This window comes from Myxine glutinosa, chromosome 4 (assembly GCF_964187855.1).
Source record: "Myxine glutinosa chromosome 4, kmMyxGlut1.1, whole genome shotgun sequence".
NCBI lineage: Eukaryota > Metazoa > Chordata > Myxini > Myxiniformes > Myxinidae > Myxine > Myxine glutinosa.
The window spans coordinates 142,592,401-142,614,852 of NC_136264.1; the positions used below are offsets into that span (position 1 = coordinate 142,592,401).

Below are 22,452 nucleotides of genomic sequence, written 5' to 3' on the forward strand. Positions count from 1 at the left end.
TGTGCGTGAATTGCAGCAGGCTATTGTCACTGCATGGCAAGCGATTCCTGTCCAAACCTTGGCAAATCTCGTGAACAGCATGCCTCAATGTGTACGTGCTCTCCTGAATGCTCGTGGGGGTTACACGAAGTACTGAACTGTAATTTTACTGTCCTTAATCCCAGTCGTAATTTAACTTTTGTTTTTGTTAAATAAAAATTTGGCTAATGTGCAAAATAAAGAGATACTTCTGGAAAACGTACAGAAGTTTAACACAGTACTGTCCATGAATTGAGTTCGATATCAGTTTGCATCACTTTCAAGGATCAATTTATTTGTTTTGAAATGTCAAATGTGGTTTTGTTTCTTTTAAAGGTCACATTACCAAAATCTAGAATAATTTCAACTTAATTCCAATGAACTTTTGGTTCTAAGACATCTTGAAAAGTAAGTTCACCCCCACAAAAAAAATATTCCATATTAAATGCCAAGTCTGTATATGTCTGAACCTTGAGCAAAATATCTTGAAAAATAAACGAACTACTAACTTCTAATCTGGTGTGGGTGTATCCACGCATAAGGGAGAACGCCATTGAAAATTGGGTCACCAAGTCAAAATCCAAGATGGCCGCCTTGCGTCTTCCACTTTGTCAAGTCGCATCACTTCACCGACGGGGGACCGAGGCGTAAAGCTTGTTTTCTTTATTGATTGCTTGATGGTGTTTAGCAAAATTCTTTAAATACTTTGCGTAGAATTAGAGCAGATGTTAAGCTTTTTGCATTATTTTGTATTTCCTTATGTATCAGTACCACAATTGTTTTTTTGCAATTTTTCTGGTACCTCGTTCTCTGCCGTATGTATGAACTGAACATCAAAATAAACTTATCACTTTCATTTTTACCCTGCGCTCGCGAAGCGAAAAGCAGGGTTCTGCATTCGGGTGCGTATGTGTGGTGTCCATGCCCATGTCCATGCCTGCAGTTTTTAAAATTCATTTTCTCGGCAACCGTTAGTCCGATTTACACGAAAGTTTACCATAGGAGTTCCTCCGCCTGTAGAATGTTTTTATTATGATGTCATAGGTCACGTGGTACAGACACCATCTTGGAAAAAAAATTACATCTTTTTCTCCCAAACTACTCAATGGAAAAACTTTAAACTCGGCTCATTGGCAAGTACTCCCCATGGGGAATAAGATATGTTAATGATGATGTCATCAGTGCCTTCGTTATGACATCATTTGACAAGTTTAATGCTTCATCCGATCAGTATGATTTTTTTTTCTCTGCAACTGTTGGTCTGATGGACACACAATTTTTACCGGAGGAGCGCCTCCTCCTGTAGAATATTTTAATTAGAACTATGATGTAATAGGTCATGTGGTGCAGGCGCCATCTTGGTAAAACTGAAAAACGTTGCACCTCTATATCTCCAAAACCGCTCCATGGAAAAAATTAAAACGCGGCTCATTGTAAAGAACTCCGCATGGGGAATAGGTGTTGTTAAAGATGACGTCATTGGTGTTGTAATTATGACGTCATAATTTGACAGGGACAATGCTTCGTTCGATCAGTTTGAAATTTATTTTGTGTGAGCTATGCAACAATTGTATGAGAGAATATAAATTATGATGTAATCACTCACGTGGTCTGACAGCAATATTGGATCGAAAAAAAAAAAACCTTCAAAAACAGAGTTGGCTCGCACCAAGCTGACTGCGCAGGGTAAGTATTCTATGAATACCATCTAGTTTGAAATGTGCAGCTTTACAAACACGTTTCTTCAATTGTAATGGCTGATTATGTAATTGGAACTTAACTTCAATCACCTCGTTGATCAACAATGGCATGCTTGAGTGGTTCTGTATTGGGATCCTTCCCTTTAAATAATGACCCTCATAATTAAATCCTTCAGTTCTCATGGTTAGACATTCATTTACTGCTGTCTATAGTCACTCCAGAGGCTTCTGACAGGTAAAAACAACAAGAAAATGCAGATGCCACACCTGACATCTGAACAACGTTTAAGGGCAATTGGGATGCTTGAGGCTGGTGCAAGCCAGCGAACAATTGCCCAACGTCTTGGTTGCTCACAGTCTGCAATTTCCAACCTGGCCAGGCGTTGCGGTGAAACTGGAACTGTGAATGATGGTCCACGAAGAGGAAGACCACGGGTAACCACCCCAAACCAAGACCGCTGGATTGTGCTGCATCTTCGTGATCGTTTCCGCCCTGCGACGCAAACAGCTGCAGTGACAAAAGGTCGCCACAACAACCGCATCGGTGTCTCTACTGTGCGGAGGCGCTTGAGAAGTAGGGGCCTGGTGGCAAGACGTCCTTGCAGAGGTGCAGTGTTGAACGCAGTGCATCGGTGGAACAGATGAAGATGGTGTCTGCAGCATTGCCTCTGGACACAACAACAGTGGAGTGCAGTCTTGTTCAGCGAAGTCCAGATTTTGCCTCCATGCTGCTGATGGGCGTCAACGGTTATGGCGCAGAGGTGGGGAAAGGTATGCATCATGCTGTATTCGCCAGATCAATCGTTGGGGTGGACCCAGTGTGAAGGTATGGGCTGGTCGGTATTCCCACCCTTTTCAGGACACCTCTGGTCGTCAGTGAAGGCAATCTCACTAGTCAGCGTTATGTCAATGAAGTTTTGAGACCTCATCTGCTGCCATTTCTCCAGGCTCGCCCTGACATCGCAGTTTTCCAGCAGGACAATGCTCGACTCCATGCTGCTCGCCTGACCACCAACTTCCTCCAGGAACAGGGGGTTTAAGTGATGCCTTGGATGCCTTACCTTATTCTCCTGACCTCAATCCCATTGAGCATTTCTTGGATGAGCTTGGTCGACGTCTTGCATCGAGGAGATCAATGGCTGTCAATCGGCAAATGCTCATTCATGGCTTGCAGGAGGAGTGGGACAGACTTCCCCAGGACCGAATCAGACGCCTGGTACAGAGCATGCGTCGGAGGTGTACAGCCTGCATCACAGCTCAGGGAGGACACACACAATATTGATGACTACTGTCATTCTGTCCTTGACTGTTAGGAGTGTTATGTCCATTCCTGTCATTTTGTTTTGACTGTATTCAGGTGCGTGCCTTTGTGTTGCAGTGCTGTGACTTTTGTTGCACCACCCCTTGTGATGTTCATGCTTTTTGTTTTTTTGTGATTGACGATTGCCTTGTTTATTGACATTTGTTTCGTAAAGATAGCTGAACTTTACCTCTGTGGTTAAGTATTTTTCATTTTTGATTGGAGGATTTCAATGAGTGTCCTTCTCAAGAGATATATATAATATATATATATATATATATATATATATATATATATATATATATATATATATATATATATATATATCTTTATATATATATATATGTATGTATGTATGTATATATATATATATATATGTACACTACTGGTCAACAGTTTTAGAACACCTCAATTTTTCCAGTTTTTATTGAAATTTACACAGTTTAATGTCTCAATTAAAATTAAAAAAACACCTTTAGAGGCCATTTCCCCCCGCAAGCGGGGGTTGGCCTTTTTCGGGGACCGTGGTTGTTGTTGTTTTTTGGTCCCCTTTTTTGAAGCAATGTTTTACGGCCGGATGCCATTCCTGCCGCCAACCCTTTTTGTCGCCTTTTTACGACAAACAGGGAATTACCAGTGAACTGGTACTCAATTAGCCGACCTCGGAAGGATGACAGGCTGAGTCAACCCCCCTGGCGTTAATTCAGCGTTGTAGATAAAAAAGCGTAATAATGTAATCTATCTATAATTCCACTAATCTCTGTGTGTGTGTTTGTATGTTTGTATGTTTGTTTGTGACCGCTGTTTCTCGACAACCACGGGTCCGATATACTTTAAACTTGCCAGGTATATTGCTGGGGACCCGAGGATGTGCCTTTTCAAGGTTTGAAATTAATCGGACAAGTAGTTACCGAGCTATGGCGATTTAGCCGTTCGCCGTTCGCTTTGGCGTTGCGAATGGACCAAACCATTTCATGTAAATAGAGGGGGGGGTTCTGTGGTCGTTGCGAATGGACCAAACCATTTCATGTAAATAGAGGGGGGGGATTGTCACCGTACTCGCAAGCCGTTCGCCGTTCGCTTTGGCGTTGCGAATGGACCAAACCATTTCATGTAAATAGAGGGGGGGGATATAATTTTAGATATATATATAGTACGGGCATGCCCTAGTAATGTAAAATTCAGCGTAATAATGTCTCAATGTCCTCTGAAATTAAGCATAGAACAAATAAACAATTGGAGATAAAAAAGAAATCATAGAATCATTTTGTTTAACAAAATTTAATTTAAATTTTTGACTCTGCAAAGTAGCCACCTTTTGCAGATATAACCGCCGAACAAACTCGTGGCATTCTTTCTACAATGGAAATCAAATATTGTTTGGGAAGTTCTTCCCAACACTGTTGAAGAAGTTCCCACAAATGTGTTGAACTTGTAGGTTGCTTTGCTTCCCCCCTTCTGTCCAATTCATCCCAAACCAGCTCGATGGGGTTTAAGTCTGGAGACTGTGCTGGCCATTCCATGATTTGAAGCCTGCCGTCTTGTTCTTTTCCTTGAAGGTAGTTTTGACATAGCCTGGAGGTGTGTTTAGGGTCATTATCTTGCTGTATGATGAAACCCTGACCAACTAGGCGTATACCAGAGGGTATTGCATGGCGCTGCAAAATGCTGTGGTCATCCTTTTGGTTCAGGGTGCAAGTCGCCGACTCTGGATCCAGCAAAAGAACCCCAGACCATCACGCTTCCTCCTCCATGTTTGACAGTTGGTGTCACACACTGAGGAACCATCCTTTCACCTACTCGACGGTGTACAAAAACCCTGCATGATGAATGAATGATCGTTTTTAAGGCCATTTTCCCCGCTAGAGCGGGGGTTAGCCTTGCGGGCCCCATGACAATTATGGTTCCCTGTTTGAGGCAATGTTTTTATTGCCGGATGCCCTTCCTGACGCCAACCCTTGGTCATGCTCTTACGATGCGCAGGGATACGGTGTACCTATTCAAAATCGGGGACACACCGTGATCATTCATCCCAGCAAGCTGGTACTCAATTTGCCGACCTCGGAAGGATGACAGGCTGAGTCAACCCCCCTGGCGTTAATTCATCGATCGACCGGGATTCGAACCCAGGATCCTAGGATCCCAAGCCAGCACCCTAACCGCTAAGCCAACACCTGCATGATGAACCAAAGATTTCAAATTTTGATTCATCGGTCCATAAGACCTTCTTCCAGTCTTCAGTAGTCTACTGGCAGTGCTTCATGGCCCAGGCAAGCCTCTTTTTCTTATTTTGCCATCTTAGCAATGGCTTTTGTTACTGCCACTCGACCTTTCAAACCTGCAGCTCGAAGTCTTCTCTTCACAGTTGAAACTGAGACTTCCTTACTTCGACCAGTGTTAAGCTGTCCTTGAAGCTGTTGTCCTGTAAGCCACCTATCACGCCAGCTGTTTACTCTCAGAAACTTGTCTTCTGATTCTGTTGTGGCTTTGGGTCTGCCAGACCTCTTCCTGTCATAGTTTCCTCCAGTTTCCTAGTGCCTTTTGATGGTGTCGGAAACTGTACTCACTGACACCTTGGCTTTCTTTGCAATTTCTCTCCAGGAAAGACCTACACTTTTAAGGGTTATAATGGTCTGTCTGCCTTCCTTTGTTAATTGCCTTTTTCTCACCATTATGACAGCAATATACTACTTCCTGCAGTGCAAAAATGGTCCAAATAATGCTTCAGAGGGTGTAATAACAGTCTGTTCCAATACTGCTTTTATACAGACAGGGGGTTTGTAATCAAGTAATCAGCAGAGGTTGGGACACCTGTAGGAATTGTTTGCATCAACTTTCAAGGCTTAATTTACTTACATTGCTGCAGAACAGCTGTAAGTTGTTAACCCATTACTTGTTCCCTGAAGAAGGCCTTTTTTTTACAATATAACTGTGCAATTTACATTATTTTCCCGTTTTTGCTAACCTAAACGTTTTTTAAAATTCGAGCAGTTTACTGTTTACCTTTGTACCATTTCAGGTTATTCACTGGACTTGAATTGCTTAAATTTCAATAAAAAATGGAAAAATTGAGGTGTTCCAAAACTTTTGACCGGTAGTGTATATACAGTGCATTCAGATTGTATTCAGACCCCTTCACTTTTTTCACATTTTGTTATGTTGCAGCCTTATGCTGAAATCGTTTAAATTCATATTTTCTCTCATCAATCTACACTCAATACCCCATAATGACAGAGAAAACCGGATTTTGGAACGTTTTGTAAATTTATTAAAAAGAAAAAACTGAAACATCACATTGACGTAAGTATTCAGACCCTGAACTCGGTACTTAGTTGAAGCACCTTGGGCAGCGATTACAGCCTCGAGTCTTCTTGGGTATGACGCGACAAGCTTTTGCATACCTGGATTTGGGGGTTTTCTGCCATTCTTCTCTGCAGATCCTCTCAAGCTCTGTCAGGTTGGATGGGGACCGTCGGTGGACAGCCATTTTCAGTTCTCTCCAGAGATTTTATAGGGCCATTTTATAGGATTCCAACCCTATATAAGTCTCCAACCTCACGACTTATAAGACTTATATAGAGATTTTCGATTGGGTTCAAGTCAGGGCTCTGGCTGGGCCACTCAAGGACCTTCACAGAGTTGTCCCGAAGCCACTCTTGCATTGTCTTGGCTGTGTGCTCAGGGTCATTGTCCTGTTGGAAGGTGAACCTTCGACCCAGTCTGAGGTCCTGAGCGCTCTGTTTCAGGGTTTCATTAAGGATATCTCTGTACTTTGTACTCTGTTCCCTCAACCCTGACCAGTCCCCCAGTCCCTGCTGCTGAAAAACCCCCACAGCATGATGTTGCCACCACCATGCTTCACCGTTGTGATGGTATTGGGCAGGTGATGAGCGGTGCCTGGTTTCCTCCAGACATGACGCTTAGAATTGAGGCCAAACAGTTCAATCTTGGTTTCATCAGACCACAAAATCTTGTTTCTCATAGTCTGAGAGTCCTTCAGGTCCTTTTTTTTGCAAACACCAAGTGGGCTTTCATGTGTCTTTCACCGAGGAGAGGCTTCCGTCTGGCCACTCTGCCAGAAAGTCCAGATCGGTGGAGTGTTGCAGTGATGGTTGTCCTTCTGGAAGTTTCTCCCATCTCCACACAGGTTCTCTGGAGCTCAGCCAGAGTGACCATCGGGTTCTTGGTCACCTCTTACCAAGGCCCTTCTCCCCCAATTGCTTAGTTTGGCCGGGCGACCAGCTCTCGGAAGAGTCCTGGTTGTTCCAAACTTCTTCCATTTAAGAATTATGGAGGCCACTGTGCTCTTGGGAACCTTCAACGCAGCAGAATTTTTTTTGTAGGCTTTCCCAAATCTGTGCCTCGACACAATCCTGTCTCTGAGCTCTGCAGGCAGTTCCTTCGACCTCATGGCTTGGTTTTTGCTCTGATATGCATTGTCAGCTGTGAGACCTTATATAGACAGGTGTGTGCCTTTCCAAATCATGTCCAATGAATTGAATTTACCACAGGTGGACTCCAATAAAGGTGTAGAAACATCTCAAGGATGACAAAGAGAAATGGGAGGCACCTGAGCGAAATTTCAAGTGTCATAGCAAAGGGTATGAATACCTATGTCAATGTGATATTTCATTTTTTTCTTTTTAATAAATTTGCAAAACTTTCTAAAATCCTGTTTTCTCTTTGTCATTATGGGGTATTGAGTGTAGATTGATGAGGGAAAAAATGAATTTAAACGATTTCAGCATCAGGCTGAAACATAACAAAATGTGAAAAAAGGGAAGGGGTCTGAATACTTTCTGAATGCACTGCATACACTACCGGTCAAAAGTTTCAGAACACCTCAATTTTTCCAGTTTTTATTGAAATCTATGCAGTTTAATGTCTCAATGTACTCTGAAATTAAGCATAGAACAAATAAACAATTGGAGATAAAAAGAAATCATAGAATCATTTTGTTTCACAAAATTTAATTTATATTTTTGACTCAGCAAAGTAGCCACCTTTTGCAGATAGAACCGCTGAACACACTCGTGGCATTCTTTCTGAAATGGAAATCAAATATTGTTTGGGAAGTTCTTCCCGACACTGTTGCAGAAGTTCCCACAAATGTGTTGCACTTGTAGGTTGCTTTGCTTTCACACTTCTGTCCAGTTCATCGCAAACCAGCTCGATGGGGTTTAAGTCTGGAGACTGTGCTGGCCATTCCATGATTTGAAGCCTACTTGGCTCGTCTTGTTCTTTTCCTCGAAGGTAGTTTTGACATAGCCTGGTGGTGTGTTTAGGGTCATTATCTTGCTTTCGGATGAACCCCTGACCAACGAGGTGTATTCCAGAGGGTATTGCATTTTTTTGAACCCCTGACCAACAGTACCCCTGCCTGCTGCAATTCACAGCCCTTTTGCTGCAAAATGCTGTGGTAGCCCTTTTGGTGCAGGGTGCAAGTCGCCGACTCTGGATCCAGCAAAAGAGCCCCAGACCATCACGCTTCCTCCTCCATGTTTGACAGTTGGTGTCACACACTGAGGAACCATCCATTCGCCTCCTCGACGGCGTACAAAAACCCTGCGTGATGAACCGAAGATTTCAATTTTGATTCATCGGTCCACAAGCCCTTCTTCCAGTCTTCAGTAGTCGACTGGCGGTGCTTCATGGCCCAGGCAAGCCTCTTTTTCTTATTTTGCCATCTTAGCAATGGCTTTCTTACTGCCACTCGACCTTTCAAACCTGCAGCTCGAAGTCTTCTCTTCACAGTTGAAACTGAGATTTGCTTACTTTGACCAGTGTTCTGCTGTGCTTGAAGCTGTTGTCCTGTGAGCCGCCTATCATGCAAGCTGTTGACTCTCAGAAACTTGCCCTCTGATTCTGTTGTGGCTTTGGGTCTGCCAGACCTCTTCCTGTCAGTTTCCTCCAGTTTCCAAGTGCCTTTTGATGGTGTAGGAAACTGTACTCACTGACACCTTCGCTTTCTTTGCAATTTCTCTAAAGCAAAGACCTACACTTTTAAGGGTTATAATGGTCTGTCTTCCTTCCTATGTTGATTGCCTTTTGCTCACCATTATGATAGCAATATACTACTTCCTGCAGTGCAATATTATCCAAATAATGCTTCAGAGGGTGTAATAACACTGCTCCAATACTGCTTTTATACAGACAGGGGGTTTGTAATCAAGTAATCAGCAGAGTTTGGGACACCTGTAGGAATTGTTTGCATCAACTTTCAAATCTTAATTTACCTACATTGCTGCAGAACAGCTCTAAGTTGTTAACCCATTACTTGTTCCCTGAAGAAGGCCTTTTTTTTTTACAATATAACTGCAATTTACATTATTTTCCCGTTTTTGCTAATCTAAACTTTTTTTAAAACCTCGATTACCTTTACCATTTCAGGTTATTCACTGGACTTGAATTGCTTAAATTTCAATAAAAACTGGAAAACTTGAGGTGTTCTAAATATATATATGCAGACTTGGCATTTAATATGGAATATTTTTTTTGTGAGGGTGAACTTACTTTTCAAGATGACTTAGAACCAAAAGTTCATTGGAATTATGTTGAAATGATTCTAGATTTTGTTAATGTGACCTTTACAAGAAACAAAAACCACATTTGACATTTCGAAGCAAATAAATTGATCCTTGAAAGTGATGTAAACTGATATCGAACTCAATTCATGGACAGTACTGTGTTAAACTTCTGTACGTTTTCCAGAAGTATATCTTTATTTTGCACATTAGCCAAAAAAAATTTCAACAAAAACAAAAGCTAAATTATGACTGGGATTACACACAGTAAAATTACAGTTCAGTACTTCGGGTAACCCCCACGAGCATTCAGGAGAGCACGTACACGTCGAGGCATGCTGTTCACGAGATTTGCCAAGGTTTGGACAGGAATCGCTTGCCATGCAGTGACAATAAAAATAAATAAATAAAACACCTTATAGAGGCCATTTTTCCCCGCAGAGCGGGGGTTGGCCTTTTTCTGGCACCGTGGTTGTTGTTGTTTGTTGGTCCCCTTTTTGAAGCAATGTTTTATGGCCGGATGCCCTTCCTGCCGCCAACCCTGTTTGTCGCCTTTTACGACAAACAGGGAATTACCAGTGAACTGGTACTCAATTAGCCGACCTCGGAAGGATGACAGGCTGAGTCAACCCCCCTGGCGTTAATTCAGCGATCGACCGGGATTCAAACCCAGGATCCTAGGATCCTAAGCTGCCACCCTAGCCACTAAGCCAACACCAGGTTTGCCTGCTGCAATTCACGGTTAAAGGTCGGCTGCTTTTTTTTTGTTTTTTGTATACAAGATCGAGTCTCGTGAAAGAGCGAACATTAATCACACAGAAAGACAAACCGACACATAAAACGTATAACATCGGGAGCGGTAGACGAGATGGGGAGAGAGGGGGAAGGACACAAACACAACATTTGAGAGCAGGGACCGAGAGACCGAGACATGGAGACATCGAGAGATCTGTGAGAGGGAGAGGGCTTTGGGGGGGGGCGGGGGCATGGGAATGGGGGGGGGGGTGTGAGAGGTATAAAACATATGGACACTGCCAGGAGTTCCAGGAAAGAAGTTGGAATTTCAAACAAGGTGGATCTGGGGTGAATTAGCGGGGGTAGAAAAGATCAAGGTTTTGGATGGGGGAAGATAAGAGATGGTGGTGAACAGCAGTTTTAAAGACCTGGAGGGAGGAGTGGGATTGAAGGGAGTGAGGGAGTTTGTTCCAGAGGCGGGAGAAAAGAGGAATGAAAGAGTGAAGGTGAGCAGAGAGCCGAGATTTCGGCAGTTTAACCATCAGAGGGTTGCTGGCAGATCTTGTGCGACCTGTAGGAATATTTGGGGGACAGAGCACAGAGAGAGCTGGGGGTGCAAGGCCGGAGAGGAGTCGGTAGAAGACAGAAAGACCACCTACCTGCCTGTGGTGAGTGAGTGAAAGGCCCTCAGAGATAGCTTCATCGCGGGAGATTCCAATAATTCTGAAAGCTTTGATTTCAACAGCGTGAAGCCGAGCTAGGTGTGAGGCAGGAGCACCGGCCCATAGGGGAGAACAGTATTCCATTGAGCTGCGGATGAAAGCCTTCTATGTGGTGAGGAGCTCAGGTGTGCCGAGGAAGGACTTCGCACGACGGAGGATGCCCAGTCGGTGACTGGCTTTGGAGGCCAGCTTGGAAATGTGGTTTTCCCAAGAAAGATCATGGCAGATAGTGAGACCCAAAAGCTTGAGCGACAGAACTTATTGGAGAGGATTGTTGAGAAAGTAGATGGGAGGGTTGTCCAGTCGATCTTTTCGGAGAGACATAGTAAGAGTGTGAGATTTGTCAGGATTGAAAGACATGTTCCACTTGTTTGACCAGTCTGTGATTTTGTCCAAGTCTTCAGAGAGTGAGGAGGCTGCAGACTGCCGATCTGAGGGAAGAGGAATGGAGCGGCAGAGAGTGGAGTCATCAGCAAAGAGATAGCGAGGATTTTCCAGAGAGTCGCAGAGATCATTGATAAAGACCAGAAAAAGCACAGGGCCCAGAACACTGCCTTGGGGAACTCCAGCCTGAACAGGAAGGGGAGATGAGAGAAATCCATTCAGGGCCACACGTTGACTACGACCAGAGAGGAAGTCCGCAAGCCATGCATGGAGATTTCCATGGATACCATCGGAGGAGAGTTTGGTGAGCAGAGCTGGGTGCCAGACCGTATCGAAGGCACGTGATATGTCAAGGGAGACAGCTCTGATTTCCTGTTTGGCATTGAGGACCTCCATCCATTGTTGAGACAGCAGAAGCAGCATGTCCAGAGTAAAGTGACCTGGTCTGAAACCAAATTGATGATCAGAGATCAAGCCATTGGAGAAAGCTGGTCTGGTCCAAGTCGTCGATTTGACGCGTTAATTCTGCCCACAAGTTCTCTATCGGATTCATATCCGGGGACATGGCAGGCCACTCCATATGCTCTACACCACGGTCAGCAAGAAAGTGTTGGATGATGCGAGCACGATGAGGCCGTGCATTGTCATCTTGGAAGACAAAGTTTCCTCGAAAGGCTGCACGAGCAAATGGAAGCAATGTTTCTTCCAGAATGACCCTGTACTTGAACTGGTTCAGGTTTCCATTCAGAACAACCAGGTCAGTTTTGCCCCCTGCATGAAAAGCAGCCCAAACGGTCACCCCACCACCTCCAGCTTGGACTCTTGGCACTATACAATCTTCGTTGTGGGCTTCATGCACTTGTCTGCGCACTCGGACGTGGCCATCTTGACGATAGACCAGAAATCTTGACTCATCACTGAAGGTCATGTGATTCCAGTGTCCTGGCTGCCATTGACGGTGCTCTCTTGGCCACTGCAATCGGCGCTGGCTGTGTTGTCTGGTCAGGCGTGGCTTTCTCAGGGGACGCCTGGCACGATAGCCTGCTTGAACCAGTCGTTGGTTGACTCGCCTTCTGGATACAGGCACATTTGTCAGTTGCTGCCACTCAGCCCTAAGCCGATTAGCTGACTTGGTACGGCCATTGCAGACTAACCGGTGCAGCTGGCGATCATCTCTCCTTGTGGTTCTGCGTGGACATCCTGGCCTTGGTATTGGAGTAGGGACACCCCTCTGAGCATTTCGTTTCAGGATCTTTGACACCTGACCTTGAGTGATGCCATACTGCCGAGCAATAGCACGCTGTTTCATGCCAGAATTTCGTAAAGCCACCACTCCATGACAAACAGCATTGTCAAGTTGACGGACCATCTCCAGAGGAAGCGGCAATAACTTTTGTAGACGTGCAGCAGTTGTTTTCCACTAATACAGAACGCAACAACCCTTATATACCCGATTGTGAAGCCAATCGTCAAATGTACCTGTCCTTACATTTTATCTCGCCACCTGTGATATAATCCTGTTATTGACTTCTTGCTGCGAAAGACAATCAGTGACATGGTTCTTTCAACAAAGACATCACCGAAGGGTAAACGAAACTCACCAGATTGATGTTCTGAGTTCAGAAAGTAAACCCAAGTGAAGAAAAAAAAAAAAATTCCATATTAAATGCCAAGTCTGTATATATATATGTGTATATATATATATATATATATATATATATATATATATATATATATATATATATATATATATATATATATATCTATATATATATATATATATATATATATATATATATATATCTATATATATATATATATATATATATATATCTATATATATATATATATATATATATATCTATATATATATATATATATATATATCTATATATATATATATATATATATATATCTATCTATATATCTATCTATATATATATATATATATATATATATATATATATATATATATATATATATATATATATATATATATATATATATAATTATATATATATATATACACACACACACACACAGCATTGGAAAATTTTGTCAGGGCCATCGTCCATGAGTCTTCCTCTTCATCTGATTGTTTCAGGAAGTGTTGCATACTCCTACTGCTTTTCTACTTTTCCAAATCGGTAGAGGAGGTGAAATGTGTTTCGGGATATTTGGGGCAACTGATATATGGAGGGTTTTAAAGTACTTTTCACAAGTTTCCACATATGATTTTTTGTAATTGCCCTACATGTTTTGCAACTTTGATATCTGTCCTTTAAAAGGCTAGGTTGTGTAACTTGGTGTTGCAGTTTGTTTTTTCATTTCTTCTTCAAGCTCATGGGTAATTTGAATGTTGAAATCTAATGGTTTCAATTGAGTTTTTGGTCTTTGTTTTAATGAAATATTTATTTTATTTTAATTTGTGTCCTTGAGTGCCATTGTTTTATCATGTCTCAGCAGCCTTTTGATCAAACTTGGTATATGTATGAACTGATAATATTCTCTTCTCTCTCCCTCTCGTGTGACTTTTAATTGAGATCAAACATGGCAGTGGATTGACATCTAATGTGGGCAGACACATAATTCATTGACGCATTTGCATCAAAATCATCATCTTTCCAATGTATATATATGTATATTTGTATTTATAAACGATGGGTAAATGAGTTTGGAGTCTAATTTTTGCAGGATAACATTGCCATGATTTTTTTTTTCTTTCTTTCTTTCTCCCAAACCAAATGTATTTCTTGCATGCAAACTGTTGATATTATAATGTGTGTCGTAGACAATGTAGACAATGTGTGTAGCACAAAGTGGGTGAAAGCCAAGTTCAGTTTATTGGTTTGTCATCAAGGGACTACTTTATTGCAATTGAATTTGTCAAGTTTCATCACTTGCAAATTTTAAAATACAAGAAACACCCTGCTCATTGTGGGGGGGGGGGGGGGGGGAGAATTTTTTGGTTCTTCTGACCTGATCCTGGGCACTACCAATTGTAATGGGCATGTAAATTGGTGGAGATTGGGCCAGCCCTGTTATTTATAAATAAAAAAATCTTTCGTACCCGGGACTATCACGAGATATTTATCTCGACGCTTAAAAAAAAAAAATGGGGGGTATTGTCATACACACACGTGAAGAAAAGATATTGCCTCGTCCACCATCTTATCTCCTAAAGTGTTGTGCAGAAATTCACCAAACTTAGTAGTTATGATCACCACTTGGCAAGGAGGTGCAAAAGCAGTGTCATTTTGGCCCCACCCCCCAGGAGAGGTGGCAAAGGTCAAATAGCAAAAATGCGTTCAGCACGTTTTAAAACATTTTAAAGTGAAAATTTGTGTATGCATTCAACATATCGCATGAAAAAATATCGCATGAAATAGGTCATGGATTTTTGGATTTGACCTGTTAAACGTTCATTATTGTTCATGCCCCAGGGGTGGCCACTTATGGTCACAGGGGTCAAAACAAGATAGTTTTAAATTCCAACATTTGACATTGCATCATTCCTGGTAAATCTTTCATCTTTCAACTTTGCTTTATGTGGGAGTGTGGGGAATTGTGAGGGGGTGCCATCAAATTCACTCTCGCAACTTTGTATTGCAAAGATGATGCAGATTCCATTCCAAACATCGTACTGCTTATATAGAGCATTTCATATTGCTAGCCTATATTATCACCTTTGGTTTTTAATTTTTTGGAAGTACATGCACTTTGCTCTGTTAATTAGATGATGCTGTTGCATTGACATTGGCAGTTTCACCCTTCTTAAAATCATGATAGCCCTCTTTATATCATGATAGCATGATATGTTAATAGCCCTTCAATCATGATGGCATGATTCCATCTTTTTCAAAGCTATTAGAGGAATCCTTTTTGTTGCAGTTGGCCAGAATGCAGCTTTGATGGAAGTCAGATCCGACTCATTATCTACCAGGAGTGTGAACGTAGAGGATTTCAGCCTCTCTTTGATTCCAGCACAGTGCGCTTCTCACAGGTACAAGTGCAAATATTTGCACCATATTGTGATACGTTTCCTCATTTCCAGAAAACATCTGGCTTTATTGATTAATATTTATTTTATTTTTTAGCTCACCTGGAACGTAGTTCCGGGGAGCTTATGGGATGGCACGTCATCGGACCGTAAACACTTGCAACTCCTCCAAAACTGCTGGTGGGATTGTGACCAAACTTGGCACAAATGATCTTTGCTATCCTTTGATCTTTGCTATCCTAATGATCTTTGATCTTTGCTTTGCTTTGACCCCCCCCCCCCTCCCCAAAATAAGTATTTGCTTTCTTCTCAGAAACTACACATACAATTTCAATGAAACTTAACCACAACCTTCATCACCTGGGATGTACCAAAGTTTGTTCACGTCATTTTTAAAAAACAGGGTCTAGGGGGTGTATGGGGGTTGAGGGAGGGCATGTGTTGCCCCCCAAAATAGGTATTTTTTTGTTGTTTGTTTAAAGTCTTGTTACTATGTTAGTATTTTGTGTGTATGTGTGTGTTTTATTTTTTTTTTTTACTATATGTATTGGCGCGCGAATGCCCTTGGTTAAGACCGTGGGATCGCAGATAGCCTGATATGGGATTGTTGCGGATATGGTAACCATATCCATATGTTGGACCATATGGTAACCATATGTTGCGGATATGGGATTTGGCCTCCATCCATATCCGCTTGTAAATATTCCCCTATTTCCCCAATACTCCCCAACTATCCCCCATTCCCTAGTCCCATTGTCTGTAAACAACACTCTGTAGCCCCGACCTTCCCCTTTTTCCCCCATTAAATGTCGTGCCCAGGTTCACCGCATCTCACGTAGACAACTATAGGACATCTTGCTAGTTATTCTTAGTCTATGTCAGTTAAGGACTCGTTTCCATTAATTCTGACTCTTCGTTGCACCAGAATGTGATTGTATGGCACCAGTAGTAAGTTTAGGACCTCCCAATACCTCCCCGCATCTCTTCCTCATGAAACAACAACACCAACAACAACAACAGCGGCGCGGGGAGTGCGCGTCCTCACTCCGGCTTGGTTAGCCGCCATTGACCATGTGCTCCGACGGGGTTACCACACAGGGGCTCACTGTCAGCTCCTCGTCAAGGGCGGAGCCCGGTAACCCCCCGCACCCAATAAGAAGCGGCGGACCGATTCCATCTGGGGCGGAGCTAACGAGCCGAGGGCGTGTCACTCCCCGCTGGATATGCGCAGGAAGACGGAGGTGACGTCAGATGCGCCTCAGCTTGGACAAAGAAGGACGCCACCTCCGAGCGCTGAGACACCTCCCTGAATCTTTTGGACCGGACCGGGTCGATTCTGCCCCTGAGCCAAGGTGCACCTTGAGCCATCGATTCTGCCCTTCCTTGCCATCAATCCCTGTGTGAGTCAGTCTTGTCCCGTTTGTCTGTGGTCTGTCGGGGCTAAGATAAGACCGTGTATAAGTGCCCACCTTTCTGTGCTGTACCTCTTGTGCCATGTAATCTAAACGTTCTGCATAACAAATATTATATCCTCCTCCGGAGGTCTTGAGAACTGTACCCCTGGTGTCGTGTCATTTAACCCAGCCGTTGTGTCCTTTCCTTCATTGATCTAGCGTAGCGCGATTCGGCCAACGTTCGAGTATAATCGGGTAACTTGTGCGAACACGGCGGCCATTCCGCTCGGCCCAGCATAACATCTTAATAAGTCGTGTCCGTAACACTATGTTAGTATTTTGTGTGTATGTGTGTGTTTTATTATTATTTTTTACTATATGTATTGGCGCGCGAATGCCCTTGGTTAAGACCGTGGGATCGCGGATAGCCTGAACGAGCTTTAACTCCGAGGCGACGATCAATTGCGGATTTGACTATGCAAGCACGGGAGGAAGAAGGAAGAGGAAGAAGCGGGAATTTACCTGACGCGATCCGAGCGGTCTTCAACCCTGCAAATTCATCTCGCACGAACACGGGATTTGGAATGAAAGGGAAAGTAATAAAAGGGTTTATTCAAAATAAATATCGAGACAGGGAAACGCGATGATCAAACAAGAACCTAGGTTGGGACGTCCCCACTCACACTTCGGATACAAACAATGGGAGATTGAATAAAATAAATGTCTCGTCGTGTTTGTGAAATGTGGTGCGTCTTATCTGTGTCTGGCAGTGTAGCGTCGGGTCGATCAGGCACCTTCTGACGCGCCTCTGGTCAGCGCGAACTGCTCGGTCCTGTCTGCTGGCATTCCACCGGCCAACCCCCATTCACCAGGCCTCTCGCGCTGAGCGAGCGTGCAACGGTCTCCGGGCTACTGCAGCTCATGCGCTCGCCGTCCGCACGTGAACGCCGGGGAAGATAATCATCGGCGCTCCAATGTCTTTCCGCCGTCTTTCGAAGCGAACTGCAACTGGGAACGAAAGCAAGGGCAGAAGGGAGGTCCAAGCTGGAAGGAAAGGCAAAACAGAAGGAAGGCCCGGGCAGGAACGAAGCCAAAACGAGAAGAGCAAAATGCCGGCGAGCCAGTTGTTTTGTCACTCGCGGTGTGACGTCAGCCCTCCTCTACTCCAACCAGTGTGGTGCCCCTCGACTTCTCGAATCTTCTTACCGCGTTGGCGTCCTCCCATTGGCCGAGCGTCTCCCGCCCCCTGGTCATGCCATCCGTCGGTGGCCAACCACAAGTCCTTCTTTATCCTCCAATCACGGGGAAGCTCTCTGCCCTTCCATTGACCAATCACTCGTCCTCCCCTACTCTGCCAATCGGTGCCCTGCTTGTTGCTCGCCCTTCCATCTGGCCAATCAAGAGTCCTCCTGGGCGTGGTTCTCGGCCTGCCCGGTCAATGCGTGAAAGCCATGGTGTACCACTGCGCGGCCGCTGCCTGCTTGTCTCTCCGGTTTGTTTCATTGTAAGGGAGGGGATTTAATTGATGTGGTGCACTAAGGGCCTATCTAAGTGTCTATGGGAGTGCGTTGCCATAAGGGACACTGGGATTCTCAGAGGGAACGACACACAATGGAATTTTACCCATAATCCCTGTACTAATTAGCATGCTCCGCCCCCTCGTAACAGGGACAAAGATACAAGCTTAATCCGACATTCGGGCTACAGAACTTATTACATCTAGATTCGCTATCCCGACAGCCGGACACCTACCTATGCAGATCTACTTGGATCAAGATATTCCTCTACCCCAAATTCATAACAGTATATTGTTATGGCCCCGGGTTTCGGCATTTTACAAGGAGGGGGATAGAGGGGTGTCCTTGGTTCTCCTTGAACTTATGAGTCCAATACATAACTCCAATACAGTAAATCCAATACAGTCTTTCTCGGTCTTCCCCGTCCTCTACTTCCTTCTACATTCATTTCCATCACGCGCCAACTTGTAGCCAGTGGTTTTTGAAAATCCCATGCCCGGCCCAAACATCGTGCCAAATTTCAAAAAGGTGTCGCAAAGTGCACAATTCCAACATGTTCCTCCCCCACTGTTTACCCTTAGATGCAGAAGTGGGTAATTTTTCACTCGCCATGGTTTTTGTTTTGCTCTAACTTTGTGATAACATTTATATGCATGACCTTCCATATATGCTTCAAATAAACGTTAATACATATTCCTATGTGTTTGTTTTATTTTTCTGTCTTTCAGGATTGTTGCAACTAGCAACGGTACCCACCCTATGGGTGGGGCTTCAATTGGGAGGCCCAAATAAAAAGGCAAAATATCAGAAATTGAAGGCTTTTAAAATTTTAAACGATTCATATAAACATCCGTTGAATCATATCACACGCAAATCATCAAAATCTAAACAGTACATGGCGCCCATTTTGGAAAAAGATTGAATTATGCAAAACGTAAGCGGCCACGACACATCTTTCTCAGTCGCACGTTTATGTGAGAAGAGTGCGCGCCAAATCTGCAACACGGAAGCGGCCGCTACACCTGTTTCTCACTCGCTTTGCACACGCTGCCATGTTACTTCAGAGCCGCATGTTTATATAGGAAGAGTTCGTCATGAGTCGATCTACTCTCTCCTGGTACGTATACAACAACAAACAACATGCATTTTAAGGCCATGTTCCCTGCTAGAGCGGGGGTTAGCCTTGCGGTCCCCATGACAATCTTCTCCATATTGCCCTATTTTCTGCATCTCTCCGTGCTAACCCCGTTGCCCGCATTTCTTCTTCCACCATCTTTAGCCAAGTCTTTCTCGGTCTTCCCCGTCCTCTACTTCCTTCGACATTCATTTCCATCACTCTTCTCAACCAATCACTTTCATCCTTCCTCAACACATGACCAAACCATCTCAACCTGTTCCTCTTCACAGCATCAATCACAGGCTCTATTCCCATCATCTTTCGCAATTCATCATTTGTCTTCCTCTCTCTCAACGATACTCTGCACATCCACCGAACCATTCGCATTTCCACCCTTTCCAGCCTCCGTTGCTGCTCTACATTCATGACCCATGTCTCACTCCCATAAATCATAACACTTACACATGCAGCAAACACCTTTCCCTTCAGCTTCAACGACACTCCCCTCCTCATCAGCACGCCACTCAGTTCCCGAAACTTCTTCCATGCACATCTCACTCGAGCAACCGTTGCTGTGTCTGATCCACCTTCTCCATTCAGCATGTCTCCGAGGTAGCAAAATGTTTTCACACCTTCCAGCTTCACGCCGTCTCCAAGATCCAACTCAACATTTCCTCCATCTGCAGCTCCCTCTGTGCACACCTTACTTTTGAATGTAGCTGCCACACTGGTTAATGACCTTCTCAGACCACTACATTTTTGATGAACCCACTCAGCGTACATTGTACATTGAATGGAGTTCACTCCGCCACCCTTCCTGCACACAGCACATGGCCACTTCCCAGTTCTTTCCACCTCACCACATGCTTTACCACTTGCCATCACCTTCGTCTTTCCTATGTTCACCTTCAGACCTTTTGTCTCCATACATTCCTTCCACTTGTTCATCTTTTCCTTCAGTCCATCCATACTTTCCGCAATCAACACCAGATCATCTGCAAACAACAACTCCCACGGTAAACCCTCCTTTACGTTCTGAGCCAGCACCTCCATCACAGCTACAAATAGTAGTGGACTTAGTACCGACCCCTGATGCACTCCCACCTTCACCTCAAACTCACCACTGTTCCCGTCCTTCGTCCTTACAGCTGTGCGTGCTCTTTTGTACATTGCCATCACTACTCTGATCAACCATTCCTCCACTCCTAACTTCCTCAATGCCCATGTCAATACTTCGCGTGGAACCCCATCGAATGCTTTCTCCAGATCAACAAACCGAAGAAACAACTTCCTCCTCTTCTCCATGTACTTCTCCTGCAACTGTATCACAATAAAGAGCGCGTCTGTCATTCCTCTTCCTGGCATAAATCCAAACTGCATCTCGTCGATCTTCACCTTCTTCCTTATCCTCCTCTCCAACACCCTTTCCAATACCTTCATTCCATGCTCCAATAACTTTATCGCTCGGTACGAGCCACACTCCAGAGGGTCACCTTTCCCCTTGTATAGATGGACGAGGGTACTCGGTTCCCAATCCACTGGAATGCGGCCTTCTTTCACCACCAGATTGCAGATCTCTGTCATTCTCTTCACACCCCAACTTCCTGCTGCCTTCAACATATCTCCCACAACTCCCGTCGGCCCTCCCGCTTTTCTACTCTTCATTGCTTTTATCGCTTCCTCAACCTCCTGCTCAGTTATCTGCTCTGCCGTTCCTAAAACTGGGTTACTCTCTATGTTGCCATCCCATTCATTCTCTGTATTCAACAGCATTTCCATATATCTTTTCCATCTTCCTTTAATTCCATCTGGGTCCACAACGATTTGTCCCACTTCATCCTTCAAGCAACTCACCCCCATCACATCACACCTCTGTTTCGCTATCTGCTTTGCAATCCTGAATACCACTCTCTGACCCTCTTCGGAATCCAAGCGTTCTCCGAACATTTTCCTACATGCCTCCTGTGCCTTTGCTACCTCTTTCTTTGCAGCCTTCTTGGCTGGCTGCCTTATAACTTTCATGCCCTGCTTTTTCTGCTCCCGTACCCTTCGCCTTCTGCCACTCCATGAACTTCTTCCTCTTCTCGGCAATCCTCTTTCTAACTTCATCATCCCACCACCATGTTTCCGAGTGCCTCGGTGGTCCTTTTGTCCATTCACATACCTCACCAACGGCTCCCAACAGACTATCATTGACATCCAACCACGTTCAAGCTCAACCACATCATCCTCTACCCGACTCAGCCTCTCTTTTAATGCCTCCCTTACTGTCACCTGTTTCAACCTCCACACCTTTATTCTCGGTTAGTACTTCACCCGCCGAGCTCTCCGTGCACCTTTCACCCTTATGTCGCAGACAACCAAGTGGTGCTGTGAAACAGCCTCCTCCCCCGGGATCACCTTTGTGTCCCAGAGGTGCCCCCTATCTCGCCTACGCACCATCAGGTAGTCAACGGTTGTCGTCGACCCACCTGACGTGTATGTAACAAGCCTATTATCCCCTTTCTGGAACTGTGTTACAAATCAACAAATCAGCTCCATCAGCAAACTCCAAAATCCTTTCACCTTCTCCATTTCTCACACCATAGCCGTAACCCCCAAGAACTCCCTCAAAACCGTCCATACTCCTTCCCACATGTCCATTTAGGTCTCCTCCTACCACAACAACTTCATCTTTCACGTTTTCCATCAGCTTCTCTATCGCACACCAGAACTTGTTCTTCTCTTCATCGCTCCGACCAACCTGCGGAGCATATCCTGAGATGACGTTCACCAAGAGCTTTCCAATCATCATTTTCACCATCATCAACCTATCACTCACTCTAGTCACACTCACCACACTGTCTACAAACTCCTCAGAAAACAGGACACCAACACCATTCACGCCCTCCGGGCACCCTTGCCACACAAACTTGTATTTCTGTCCCTGCCTACCCTTCACCATTCTCACACCACTTCCCTTCCATCTCGTCTCTTGCACACAACATATGTCCACACTTCTTCTGACCAATACTTCCACCACTTCTCCTGATCTCCTTGTC

At 44.2% G+C, this 22,452-nt stretch overlaps 1 protein-coding gene across 5 annotated transcripts in view; it reads left to right on the top strand.

Moving 5' to 3' along the window:
- Nucleotides 1-22,452, top strand: part of LOC137425320 (folliculin-interacting protein 1) — a 165,043-nt gene that overhangs the window by 42,364 nt on the left and 100,227 nt on the right. For all 5 annotated transcript variants that reach the window (XR_013623209.1, XM_078776537.1, XM_078776535.1 and 2 more), the window contains exon 2: nt 15,275-15,386. Coding sequence is in view for 4 of the 5 variants with exons in the window: in XM_078776537.1 (XP_078632663.1) it covers nt 15,275-15,386 (112 nt within the window). In the remaining variant the exon portion in view is untranslated. The remainder of the gene's footprint in view (nt 1-15,274; nt 15,387-22,452) is intronic.